Below are 13,912 nucleotides of genomic sequence, written 5' to 3'. Positions count from 1 at the left end.
ACAGTTACATTAACACGTTGTCCCATTCAAATAAATATCTGCTAGAAATAAATAATGGAAACACGACTGTCAAAACAGAAGAGAAGGTCACTAATGTCAATGCAATGTGTATGAGGATGGTAGTGAGAGAGTGGTGTGGTGTGTGTGTGTGTGTGTATGAGGATGGTAGTGTGTGTGTGTGTGTGTGTATGAGGATGGTAGTGTGTGTGTGTGTGTGTGTGTATGAGGATGGTAGTGAGAGAGTGGTGTGGTGTGGTGTGTGTGTATGAGGATGGTAGTGAGAGAGTGGTGTGTGTGTGTGTATGAGGATGGTAGTGTGTGTGGTGTGTGTGTGTATGAGGATGGTAGTGTGTGTGGTGTGTGTGTGTATGAGGATGGTAGTGTGTGTGGTGTGTGTGTGTATGAGGATGGTAGTGTGTGTGTGGTGTGTGTGTGTATGAGGATGGTAGTGTGTGTGTGGTGTGTGTGTGTATGAGGATGGTAGTGTGTGTGTGGTGTGTGTGTGTATGAGGATGGTAGTGTGTGTGTGGTGTGTGTGTGTATGAGGATGGTAGTGTGTGTGTGGTGTGTGTGTATGAGGATGGTAGTGTGTGTGTGGTGTTGTGTGTATGAGGATGGTAGTGAGAGAGTGGTGTGTGTGTGTATGAGGATGGTAGTGTGTGCGTGGTGTGTGTGTGTATGAGGATGGTAGTGTGTGCGTGGTGTGTGTATGTATGAGGATGGTAGTGTGTGTGTGGTGTGTGTGTGTATGAGGATGGTAGTGTGTGTGTGGTGTGTGTGTGTATGAGGATGGTAGTGTGTGTGTGTATGAGGATGGTAGTGTGTGTGTGGTGTGTGTGTATGAGGATGGTAGTGAGAGAGTGGTGTGTGTGTATGAGGATGGTAGTGAGAGAGTGGTGTGTGTGTATGAGGATGGTAGTGAGAGAGTGGTGTGTGTGTGTATGAGGATGGTAGTGAGAGAGTGGTGTGTGTGTGTGTGTGTGTGTGTATATGAGGATGGTAGTGAGAGAGTGGTGTGTGTGTATGAGGATGGTAGTGAGAGAGTGGTGTGTGTGTATGAGGATGGTAGTGAGAGAGTGGTGTGTGTGTATGAGGATGGTAGTGAGAGAGTGGTGTGTGTGTGTGTGTGTGTGTATGAGGATGGTAGTGAGAGAGTGGTGTGTATGAGGATGGTAGTGAGAGAGTGGTGTGTGTGTATGAGGATGGTAGTGAGAGAGTGGTGTGTGTGTATGAGGATGGTAGTGAGAGAGTGGTGTGTGTGTATGAGGATGGTAGTGAGAGAGTGGTGTGTGTGTGTGTATGAGGATGGTAGTGAGAGAGTGGTGTGTGTGTGTGTGTATGAGGATGGTAGTGAGAGAGTGGTGTGTGTGTGTGTGTATGAGGATGGTAGTGAGAGAGTGGTGTGTGTGTGTGTGTGTGTGTGTGTAAAGCACTAGTGCGGCTTCGAATGTCTCTCGCTGCTGTTACCTTGAGGTAGATAACACATTCACAAAAGGGCCAGGAGTAATGGTTCGCTGCTGGCATCATGTGTCAAACAAACTACAGTATGAAATGAGGGGGTTTCAGGAAGCCTCTTTTAGGAAATTATACAGAAATAAATTAAACACTTGGTAAAAATAATTAAAGTACATTTTCAAATAAAACCTCTTTAAAAAAGAAAGGAAAAGCCTGCCCCCCCCCCGGTGAAAAGACCTACAGCGATTGTGATGTGAGTATGACTACGTCTCCCACAATACACCTCTCTCCTTTAGTTCACAATGCCCTCCCATCTTCTCACATTGGCTCTGTTAAGATATGTATCCTTCCTCCCATGGAGATGTAGAGAACATTACTTGGAAATAACCTGTTTTTACATGGACATTTCCATTGAGAGCTTCCACCATTTTAAAGTAGTGAACTGGGTGGGGGGATTCCTATGGGTTGGGAGCGATCAGCAGAACATTTGTCTTCTTCAAATTGGTTTGCCTAGTTTGTAAATGGCTTTAAGCTATATGACCGCCATCTAGTGGCCACAATAAATGAATAACACGATTTGGTTTCAAGACTCGAAGACTGCAGGTGACTGCAGGTGACGGTAAAGTCACCACTATGAGCGTTACACTCTTCAAACATCAAAAGAAGAAAATATACTACTTTAAAATGGAGATAGCCTCAATGGCACTGGCCATGCTGTCACAGACACCAGAATGGCACAGATTACAAAGCTGTGATTTCTATACACCTCTTCCTGTGTTGACCACATGACTGATCTGAGAGGGTCTGATTGGTTTAAGTGATAGGGTGCAAACGTTCCTTTCACTTATCAGCCACAGGTCTTAGATCAGTGATGAGCTCAGGGGGAAAGGCTGCAGGATCAACAGGGCTGTTCTGCTTAGCATCGCACCACTTCTCATATCCCTCCATATATCTCCCCCTATCCAATTCTCCACCTTCCTTCTCTCTTCCTCATTCCTTCTCTCCTCTCCTTCTAGTCTACAGTACTCAGTGTGCAGTGTAAATGCTGCCAGTTGGTGGATGCTGAGGGATAATTGGGGAGATCAACTCAGGTCTCAGGTCAGTGACCCCCGGAGGTAATAATTCCTTCTCTCTTCCTCATTCCTTCTCTCCTCTCCTTCTAGTCTACAGTACTCAGTGTGCAGTGTAAATGCTGCCAGTTGGTGGATGCTGAGGGATAATTGGGGAGATCAACTCAGGTCTCAGGTCAGTGACCCCCGGGAGGTAATAACGCTGATGTTTGATCTGCTAGCAACTTTTCAACCCAGTCTATTTTACCTTTAACTCCTACAACAACTAAATAATTATAATAAAAATACAAATAAGAGTTTATATTTTAAAAAAGGAGCCATACAATAAGGTATGAAATGATTCAAGTAAAATAACATCACTATCATAATGAAATTAAATAGAAGGACAACAGAACAGAACCAGCCTAGAGATCTTGCACTGTGAGGAACATGGTATTGTATCATTTATGGTTTTTTAATTCAGATGCTTGAAGAAGCTGCTGTAGGTTGTGTGGGCGATCTGAGGCGAGCATTTGACCGTGGAGGGAGCGAGGGAGGCCTGGATGGATTTGAGCGGCACGTCGGTCGTAGCATCGAATCCCGGCAGCGCCAGAGAGTCCAGCTGCATGTTAAACATGATTTCTCCGCTCCGCGCCAGGAAGCCCCCCTCGTCCCGTTCCCTCTCCACTCCCACATCCGAGGGCTCAGGTTCTGGGGTGTCGGCGGCGCTAGCAGCACTCTCCCCGCTGCCCTCGTCCTTCCTGCTGAACAGTCTGTCCAGGTAGCTGGTGTAGCAGCTGTCCTTCTGGAGCTGCTCCTCTTTCCCAACGTCCCAGCGCCCCGCCCCGTCCATCAGACACCCACCTCTCCGCTCCTCCACCCTCTCCCCTCCTCCGAAGCTCTCCCAGGGGTGTGCGGGACGCGCCCCAGACCCAGCGGTCCCCACGGTGATGCTGACCTGAGCAAAGTTCACCAGGCACTTCTCCTCCTTCTCCTGGCTGATGGTTTTGGACATGGAGCCTGACCGCGGAGCCTCCAGCTGGGACACAGACGAGTTGAGCTCGTTCAGGAGGCCCACCTCGCTCAGGAGGCCCACTCCCACCTCGCTCAGGAGGCCCACATCCCCCAGGAGTCCCACGTCGCTGGGCTCAGTTCGCAGGCTCAGTTTGATGGTGCCGGCGATGAAGGAGTCAAAGTCAAAGCCTTGATTCTGTTGAGTAGTCTGGGTCTGGTTCTTCTCTTGCTGGGAGTCCTTCTCCACCGGGCCCTTCTCTACCTGTAGAACCATCTGAGCCTTCACCAGGCCGTTCTTCTCACACTTGCTCTTCTGAGCCTTGTGCTCCTTGTCTCTGCCTGCAGCCTGAGCCTGTTTCTCTTTACTCTGCTGCTCCTTCCAGTTGGACAGATCTATAATGAGCTTGGGCTCGTAGTAGTGGTTGACCTCGCTGTCCCTCCAGATCAGGTTATCCAGGTAGGATGGAGACACCACCTTGTAGTTACAGGTGTGGGAACACTCCAGGTCACAGTACTTGTTCTCGTGGTGAAGGTCCAAGTGTTTGTCATCGGGGTCGGGCCACGAGCGTTCGGGAGTGAAGAGGGAGGAGTAGCCGTAGGAAGGATCATCCAGGATCTCCCGGTCTCCGTCTGCATACTTACGAGGGTCCACCTGGAGGGGTAGGAGGGGCAGGGGTTAGGGTGGTGACTTGAGGAAGGAGTGTGTGTGTGTGTGTGTGTGTGTTTCTCTCCGTACCTGAACCTCCTCCTCGTCAGTTTGGTCAGACAGAGCCCGAGGGTCCACCTGTACCTCGTCAGTGTCCAGAATGCTGTGGGTGTGGAGGTGCCAGTCCCCTTCTGAAAGCTGGCTGTCACGGTACCTGCTGGAGGGAGGGAGATGAAGGGTTAAGACAACCCAAAGCACAAACCCCTGAGTCTGACCTCAACAGTAAAAGAAACCCTCTTCTATAACTAACTAGCTATGGAACCCAGTGTGTGTATGTAGACTACAGTGCGTCTCCATGGAACCCAGTGTGTGTATGTAGACTACAGAGCGTCTCCATGTAACCCAGTGTGTGTATGTAGACTACAGTGCGTCTCCATGGAACCCAGTGTGTGTATGTAGACTACAAAGCGTCTCCATGGAACCCAGTGTGTGTATGTAGACTACAGAGCGTCTCCATGGAACCCAGTGTGTGTATGTAGACTACAGAGCGTCTCCATGGAACCCAGTGTGTGTATGTAGACTACAGTGCGTCTCCATGGAACCCAGTGTGTGTATGTAGACTACAGAGCGTCTCCATGGAACCCAGTGTGTGTATGTAGACTACAGAGCGTCTCCATGGAACCCAGTGTGTGTATGTAGACTACAGTGCGTCTCCATGGAACCCAGTGTGTGTATGTAGACTACAGAGCGTCTCCATGGAACCCAGTGTGTGTATGTAGACTACAGAGCGTCTCCATGGAACCCAGTGTGTGTATGTAGACTACAGAGCGTCTCCATGGAACCCAGTGTGTGCATGTAGACTACAGAGCGTCTCCATGGAACCCAGTGTGTGTATGTAGACTACAGAGCGTCTCCATGGAACCCAGTGTGTGTATGTAGACTACAGTGCGTCTCCATGGAACCCAGTGTGTGTATGTAGACTACAGAGCGTCTCCATGGAACCCAGTGTGTGTATGTAGACTACAGAGCGTCTCCATGGAACCCAGTGTGTGTATGTAGACTACAGAGCGTCTCCATGGAACCCAGTGTGTGCATGTAGACTACAGAGCGTCTCCATGGAACCCAGTGTGTGTATGTAGACTACAGAGCGTCTCCATGGAACCCAGTGTGTGTATGTAGACTACAGAGCGTCTCCATGGAACCCAGTGTGTGTATGTAGACTACAGTGCGTCTCCATGGAACCCAGTGTGTGTATGTAGACTACAGTACGTCTCCATGGAACCCAGTGTGTGTATGTAGACTACAGAGCGTCTCCATGGAACCCAGTGTGTGTATGTAGACTACAGAGCGTCTCCATGGAACCCAGTGTGTGTATGTAGACTACAGAGCGTCTCCATGGAACCCAGTGTGTGTATGTAGACTACAGTACGTCTCCATGGAACCCAGTGTGTGTATGTAGACGACAGTACGTCTCCATGGAACCCAGTGTGTGTATGTAGACGACAGTGCGTCTCCATGGAACCCAGTGTGTGTATGTAGACGACAGAGCGTCTCCATGGAACCCAGTGTGTGTATGTAGACTACAGAGCGTCTCCATGGAACCCAGTGTGTGTATGTAGACTACAGAGCGTCTCCATGGAACCCAGTGTGTGTATGTAGACTACAGAGCGTCTCCATGGAACCCAGTGTGTGTATGTAGACTACAGAGCGTCTCCATGGAACCCAGTGTGTGTATGTAGACTACAGAGCGTCTCCATGGAACCCAGTGTGTGTATGTAGACTACAGAGCGTCTCCATGGAACCCAGTGTGTGTATGTAGACTACAGTGCGTCTCCATGGAACCCAGTGTGTGTATGTAGACTACAGAGCGTCTCCATGGAACCCAGTGTGTGTATGTAGACTACAGAGCGTCTCCATGGAACCCAGTGTGTGTATGTAGACTACAGAGCGTCTCCATGGAACCCAGTGTGTGTATGTAGACTACAGTGCGTCTCCATGGAACCCAGTGTGTGTATGTAGACTACAGAGCGTCTCCATGGAACCCAGTGTGTGTATGTAGACTACAGAGCGTCTCCATGGAACCCAGTGTGTGTATGTAGACTACAGTGCGTCTCCATGGAACCCAGTGTGTGTATGTAGACTACAGAGCGTCTCCATGGAACCCAGTGTGTGTATGTAGACTACAGAGCGTCTCCATGGAACCCAGTGTGTGTATGTAGACTACAGAGCGTCTCCATGGAACCCAGTGTGTGCATGTAGACTACAGAGCGTCTCCATGGAACCCAGTGTGTGTATGTAGACTACAGAGCGTCTCCATGGAACCCAGTGTGTGTATGTAGACTACAGAGCGTCTCCATGGAACCCAGTGTGTGTATGTAGACTACAGTGCGTCTCCATGGAACCCAGTGTGTGTATGTAGACTACAGTACGTCTCCATGGAACCCAGTGTGTGTATGTAGACTACAGAGCGTCTCCATGGAACCCAGTGTGTGTATGTAGACTACAGAGCGTCTCCATGGAACCCAGTGTGTGTATGTAGACTACAGAGCGTCTCCATGGAACCCAGTGTGTGTATGTAGACTACAGTACGTCTCCATGGAACCCAGTGTGTGTATGTAGACGACAGTACGTCTCCATGGAACCTAGTGTGTGTATGTAGACGACAGTGCGTCTCCATGGAACCCAGTGTGTGTATGTAGACGACAGAGCGTCTCCATGGAACCCAGTGTGTGTATGTAGACTACAGAGCGTCTCCATGGAACCCAGTGTGTGTATGTAGACTACAGAGCGTCTCCATGGAACCCAGTGTGTGTATGTAGACTACAGAGCGTCTCCATGGAACCCAGTGTGTGTATGTAGACTACAGAGCGTCTCCATGGAACCCAGTGTGTGTATGTAGACTACAGAGCGTCTCCATGGAACCCAGTGTGTGTATGTAGACTACAGAGCGTCTCCATGGAACCCAGTGTGTGTATGTAGACTACAGTGCGTCTCCATGGAACCCAGTGTGTGTATGTAGACTACAGAGCGTCTCCATGGAACCCAGTGTGTGTATGTAGACGACAGTACGTCTCCATGGAACCTAGTGTGTGTATGTAGACGACAGTGCGTCTCCATGGAACCCAGTGTGTGTATGTAGACGACAGAGCGTCTCCATGGAACCCAGTGTGTGTATGTAGACTACAGAGCGTCTCCATGGAACCCAGTGTGTGTATGTAGACTACAGAGCGTCTCCATGGAACCCAGTGTGTGTATGTAGACTACAGAGCGTCTCCATGGAACCCAGTGTGTGTATGTAGACTACAGAGCGTCTCCATGGAACCCAGTGGGTGTATGTAGACTACAGAGCGTCTCCATGGAACCCAGTGTGTGTATGTAGACTACAGAGCGTCTCCATGGAACCCAGTGTGTGTATGTAGACTACAGTGCGTCTCCATGGAACCCAGTGTGTGTATGTAGACTACAGAGCGTCTCCATGGAACCCAGTGTGTGTATGTAGACTACAGAGCGTCTCCATGGAACCCAGTGTGTGCATGTAGACTACAGAGCGTCTCCATGGAACCCAGTGTGTGCATGTAGACTACAGTGCGTCTCCATGGAACCCAGTGTGTGTATGTAGACTACAGAGCGTCTCCATGGAACCCAGTGTGTGTATGTAGAATACAGAGAGTCTCCATGGAACCCAGTGTGTGTATGTAGACTACAGAGCGTCTCCATGGAACCCAGTGTGTGCATGTAGACTACAGAGCGTCTCCATGGAACCCAGTGTGTGTATGTAGACTACAGAGCGTCTCCATGGAACCCAGTGTGTGTATGTAGACTACAGAGCGTCTCCATGGAACCCAGTGTGTGTATGTAGACTACAGAGCGTCTCCATGGAACCCAGTGTGTGTATGTAGACGACAGTGCGTCTCCATGTACCTGTCCCAGGTGTGGCTGTGACCCTCGTCCATCAGTAAGATATCATCCACCTCATCCTCTATGTGGAAGGGGTGCAGCGAGACGGGTTCGTCCAGGGGGAAGGAGTAGTCAGACATGTAAGGGTGGGCTAGGGCTTCTTCTGCTGTCAGACGGTCCATGGGGTTAAAGGTCAGGATCTTTTGCAGGAAATCCAGGGCTGGAAGGGAAGAGGAGCATTTACCATGGTACAGTGTGGCATGTACGGGACAATATGGTATAAAATAGGAGTGTGTTAGTTAGTGTGTGTTCACCAGGTGGTATGTCAGGCATCAGTTTGTCCAGTGCGGGTGTGTGTGTACGTCATAAGTGTGACTGTGTGTGTCTCTAGACTCACGCTGTGGGCTGACGTCGTGCAGTAGCTTGGCCAGTAGCTTGGCCAGTGGGTTGTGCGGCTGGGACATGTCACTGTGTAAGTGTCTACACGAGTGCGAGTCTAGACTCACCCTGTGGGCTGACGTCGGGCAGTAGCTTGGCCAGTAGCTTGGCCAGTAGCTTGGCCAGTGGGTTGTGTGGCTGGGACATGTCACTGTGTAGGTGTCTATACGAGTGCGAGTCTAGACTCACCCTGTGGGCTGACGTCGGGCAGTAGCTTGGCCAGTGGGCTGTGTGGCTGGGACATGTCACTGTGTAGGTGTCTATACGAGTGCGAGTCTAGACTCACCCTGTGGGCTGACGTCGGGCAGTAGCTTGGCCAGTAGCTTGGCCAGTAGCTTGGCCAGTGGGTTGTGTGGCTGGGACATGTCACTGTGTAGGTGTCTATACGAGTGCGAGTCTAGACTCACCCTGTGGGCTGACGTCGGGCAGTAGCTTGGCCAGTGGGCTGTGTGGCTGGGACATGTCACTGTGTAGGTGTCTATACGAGTGCGAGTCTAGACTCACCCTGTGGGCTGACGTCGGGCAGTAGCTTGGCCAGTGGGTTGTGCGGCTGGGACATGTCACCGTGTATGAAGACGGGGATAACACTGTGTAACTCCTGCCTGTCCTCTTCTCTCAGCACAGGGATGGACTCCAGGATCAGCTGCATCTGCTCCAGTTCATGGGCTCCTGCAGAACACCAGTTCAACACAGGGTTAAAAACACAGGAGGACACAGGGTTCATTTACACCCAACTGTCAGACCACCAACTGAGTGGCCTTGTGGTTAGTGTCCATCCTGAGATTGAAAGGTTGAGGGGGGGGAGGTTCGATCCTCGGTCGAGTGAGTGATACCAAAGACTCTAAAACAGGACCTGATGCTTCTCTGTCTGGTCACTAAGCATAAGATTCAGTCAGTTTAGCTAGCCAACTCTCCAGGTTACCTCGGGTTTAGCTAGCCAACTCTCCAGGTTACCTCGGGTTTAGCTAGCCAACTCTCCAGGTTACCTCGGGTTTAGCTAGCCAACTCTCCAGGTTACCTCGGGTTTAGCTAGCCAACTCTCCAGGTTACCTCGGGTTTAGCTAGCCAACTCTCCAGGTTACCTCGGGTTTAGCTAGCCAACTCTCCAGGTTACCTCGGGTTTAGCTAGCCAACTCTCCAGGTTACCTCGGTTTAGCTAGCCAACTCTCCAGGTTACCTCGGTTTAGCTAGCCAACTCCCCAGGTTACCTCGGTTTAGCTAGCCAACTCCCCAGGTTACCTCGGTTTAGCTAGCCAACTCCCCAGGTTACCTCGGTTTAGCTAGCCAACTCCCCAGGTTACCTCAGTTTAGCTAGCCAACTCTCCAGGTTACCTCAGTTTAGCTAGCCAACTCTCCAGGTTACCTCAGTTAGCAAGCTAACTTTCAAGGTTACCTCAGTTTAGCTAGCCAACTCTCCAGGTTACCTCGGTTTAGCTAGCCAACTCTCCAGGTTACCTTAGTTAGCAAGCTAACTTTCAAGGTTACCTCAGTTTAGCTAGCCAACTCTCCAGGTTACCTCAGTTAGCAAGCTAACTTTCAAGGTTACCTCAGTTTAGCTAGCCAACTCTCCAGGTTACCTCAGTTAGCAAGCTAACTTTCAAGGTTACCCCCCCAGAGTTAACACTGATATAGACAAGCAGCTCCATATCCAAACCCCCCCCGTGGCACCACTTAAACTGTCTGCCCCATATCAGTTACACCATGTCAGTCAGAGAGTGAGAGCTCTGCCAGAACCCACGTGCCATGAAGCCTGTGGCCTACATTTCCGCCCCGCGGTTCAGTGGCACAGTGAGCCTGCCTCACCGGTCACCCGTGTGAGTCTGTGCTTGACTGACCTGCGAAGAGCGTTTTCCCGGTGAGCATCTCGGTGAAGATGCATCCGGCAGCCCACATGTCAATGGCCTTGGTGTAGTTGTTAGGAGAGAGCAGCAGGCGAGGAGACCGGTACCATTTAGTCACCAAGCCCTCAGAAAGATGACCCTGGAGGAGGAGGCAGAAAGGAAGAGGGGAGGGTGAGTTAACACTTCTTTAGTGAGAAGTGCACACTAAGAGTTGAACGAGAGCAAGAGCCTGATAAACCTGAATTCATAGGACCCCTCCCTCTCTCTCCAGAATGACTCAACCCCTCTCTCCAGAATGACTCAACCCCTCTCTCCAGAATGACTCAACCCCTCTCTCCAGAATGACTCAACCCCTCTCTCCAGAATGACTCAACCCCTCTCTCCAGAATGACTCAACCCCTCTCTTCAGAATGACTCAACCCCTCTCTCCAGAATGACTCCCCCTCTCCCTGTTCAGAATGACTCAACCCCTCTCCCTGTTCAGAATGACTCAACCCCTCTCCCTGTTCAGAATGACTCAACCCCTCTCCCTGTTCAGAATGACTCAACCCCTCTCCCTGTTCAGAATGACTCAACCCTTCTTTCTCGCTCTGTGTGTGTTCAGAATGAATAAACAGAATGTGACTGAAACTGGTTTATCAGCTCTTATGAGATACACCTAAAACACAGACCCATAGGTTACTAGTTTATTTCTATGAATGAAACAGATGTCATCCTACTGCACTGCTGTGTGTGTGTGTGTGTGTGTGTGTGTGTGTGTGTGTGTGTGTGTGTGTGTGTGTGTCTCTCTCTCCAGGTCTGTATCGACTTCAAAAGCACCATTGATCCTGTTAACTACATTCAGCTAATGACCTCTTAATGGTTGAGAAGCAGAGACTCATCAAAGCTGTAGCAACAGAACAATCTGCTTCTGGAAGCTTCCCCTACGGCTCCCTATTCCCTACATGGACCCTGGTCAACAGTAGTGCACTGTAAAGCCCTACAGCTCCCTATAATAGACCCTGGTCAACAGTAGTGCACTGTAAAGCCCTACAGCTCCCTATAATGGACCCTGGTCAACAGTAGTGCACTGTAAAGGGAATAGGCTGCCATTTCGGAGACAGCCGCCGTCGCTGTTTGTGTTACCCAGCGGCCAGTCACCCACCCTGGTAGATCAAAGCTACTAGAGCTCTGCTCGGCCCTGTCACATTAGACCTGCCTGCAGTATCCTCAGTGACGACAGGAGATACACGTAGGTTTGTCCAGAGCTCAATCCCACCCACCCACTCCTCCACATACAGCCTCGCCCCTGTCCCTACAGCCTCGCCCCTGGTCCCTACAGCCTCGCCCCTGGCCCCTACAGCCTCGCCCCTGGCCCCTACAGCCTCGCCCCTGGCCCCTACAAGCCTCGCCCCCCGGTCCCTACACAGCCTCGACCCCGGTCCCTACAGCCTCGACCCCGGCCCCTACAGCCTCGACCCCGGCCCCTACAGCCTCGCCCCGGCCCCTACAGCCTCGACCCTCGACCCTACAGCCTCGACCCTACAGCCTACAGCCTCGACCCTACAGCCTCGACCCTCGCCCCTACACCCTCTCCCCTACACCCTCCCCCTACACCCTACAGCCTCCCCCTACAGCCTCTCCCCTACAGCCTCTCCCCTACACCCTCCCCCCTACACCCTCTCCCCTACAGCCTCCCCCCTACAGCTCTCCCCTACAGCCTCTCCCCTACACACCCTCTCCCCTACACCCTCCCCCCTACAACCTCCTCTCCCTACACCCTCTCCCCTACACCCTCTCCCCCTACAACCCTCTCCCCTACACCCTCCCCCCCCCTACACCCTCCCCTACACCCTCCCCCCTACACCCTCCCCCCCTACAACCCCCCTACACCTCCCCCTACACCCTCCCCCCTACACCCTCGCCCCTACACCTCCCACCCCTACACCCTCGCCCCTACAGCCTCGCCCCTACACCTCCCCCCTACACCCTCGCCCCTACACACCCTCGCCCCTACACCCTCGTCCCTACAGCCTCTCCCCTACACAACTCTCCCCTACACAGCCTCTCCCCTACAACCCTCCCTCCCCCCTACACACACCCTCCCCCCCCTACACCCTCTCCCCCTATAGCCTCTCCCCCTACAGCCTCCCCCCTACAACCCTCCCCCCCTACACCCTCGCCCCACTACACCCTCGCCCCTACAACCCTCTCCCCTACAACCCTCTCCCCCTACAGCCTCCCCCCTACACCTCTCCCCTACACCCTCCCCCCCTACAAACCCCACACCCTCCCCCCTACAACCCCTCCCCCTACAAGCCTCTCCCTACACCCTCCCCCTACACCCTCTCCCCTACAGCCTCCCCCCTACACCCTCTCCCCTACAGCCTCCCCCCTACAAACACCCTCCCCCCTACACCCTCCCCCTACAGCCGCTCCCCTACACCCTCCCCCCCTACACCCTCTCCCCTACAGCCTCCCCCCTACAGCCTCCCCCCTACAGCCTCCCCCCTACAAGCCCTCCCCCCTACAACCCTCTCCCCTACAACCCTCCCCCCTACAAACACCTCTCCCCTACCAACCCTCTCCCCTACAACCCTCCCCCTACACCCTACCAACACCCTCCCCCCCTACAAACCCTCCCCCCTACACACAACCCTCCCCCTACAACCCTCCCCCCTACAATACACAAACCCTCCCCCCCTACAACCCTCCCCCCCTACACCCTCCCCCCTACACCTCTCCCCTACAGCCCCTCCCCCTACACAACCCTCTCCCCTACAGCCTCCCCCCTACACCTCCCCCCTACCAACACCCTCCCCCCTACACCAACCCTCCCCCCTACAGCCTCTCCCCTACACCTCCCCTACTACACCCTCTCCCCTACACCCTCCCCCCACAACAAGCCCTCTCCCCCACACCCTCTCCCCTACACCCCCTCCCCCCTACAAACCCCTCCCCCTACACCCTCGCCCCTACACCCAACCCTCCCCCCCTACACACCCTCCCCCCTACACCCTCCCTACACCCTCCCCCCTACAACCCTCCCCACCCTCCCCACCCCTCTCCCCTACAAGAGCCCTCCCCCCTACACACCCTCCCCCCTACACCCTCCCCCCTACAGCCTCTCTCCCCTACAGCCCTCCCCCCTACCCCTCTCCCCTACAAAGCCTCCCCCTACACACCTCCCCTACAGCCTCCCCCCTACCCCTCCCCCCTACACAAAAACCCCCTAACAGCCTCCCCCCTACACCCTCTCCCCTACACCTCCCCCCTACACCCCCCTCTCCCTACACCTCCCCCCTACCTCCCCCGACACCTCTCCCCTACAACCCTCTCCCTACACCCATCCCCCCTACACCCTCCCCCCTACACCCTCCCCCCTACACAACCCTCGCCCCTACAACCCTCCCCCCTACAACCTCCCCCTACAGCCTCTCCCCTTACACCCTCCCCCCTACACCCTCTCCCCTACAGCCCCCCCCTAACCTCCCCCCTACACCTCCCCCCTACAAACCCTCCACCCTACAGCCTCCCCTACACCCTCTCCCTACAGCCCTCCCCCCCTACACTAAGCACCTCCCCCCTACAGC

At 53.1% G+C, this 13,912-nt stretch overlaps 1 protein-coding gene across 5 annotated transcripts in view; it reads right to left on the bottom strand.

Annotated features, from left to right (window-relative positions):
* Positions 1 to 1,413: 1,413 nt before the first annotated feature.
* Positions 1,414 to 13,912, bottom strand: part of LOC116373887 (mitogen-activated protein kinase 6) — a 37,364-nt gene continuing 24,865 nt past the window's right edge. For 4 of the 5 annotated variants that reach the window (XM_031822179.1, XM_031822180.1, XM_031822178.1 and 1 more), the window contains 5 exons: positions 10,335 to 10,479; positions 9,004 to 9,168; positions 8,086 to 8,281; positions 4,255 to 4,381; positions 1,414 to 4,170 (listed from right to left, as the gene is read on the bottom strand). In XM_031822179.1, the coding sequence (XP_031678039.1) occupies positions 2,980 to 4,170; positions 4,255 to 4,381; positions 8,086 to 8,281; positions 9,004 to 9,168; positions 10,335 to 10,479 (1,824 nt within the window). In that variant the 3' untranslated portion in view covers positions 1,414 to 2,979. The remainder of the gene's footprint in view (positions 4,171 to 4,254; positions 4,382 to 8,085; positions 8,282 to 9,003; positions 9,169 to 10,334; positions 10,480 to 13,912) is intronic. The other variant, XM_031822181.1, reaches the window with a different exon arrangement.

This window comes from Oncorhynchus kisutch, unplaced genomic scaffold (assembly GCF_002021735.2).
Source record: "Oncorhynchus kisutch isolate 150728-3 unplaced genomic scaffold, Okis_V2 scaffold4083, whole genome shotgun sequence".
NCBI classification, from domain to species: Eukaryota; Metazoa; Chordata; class Actinopteri; order Salmoniformes; family Salmonidae; genus Oncorhynchus; species Oncorhynchus kisutch.
This window is presented reverse-complemented; position numbering and strand designations above follow the sequence as displayed.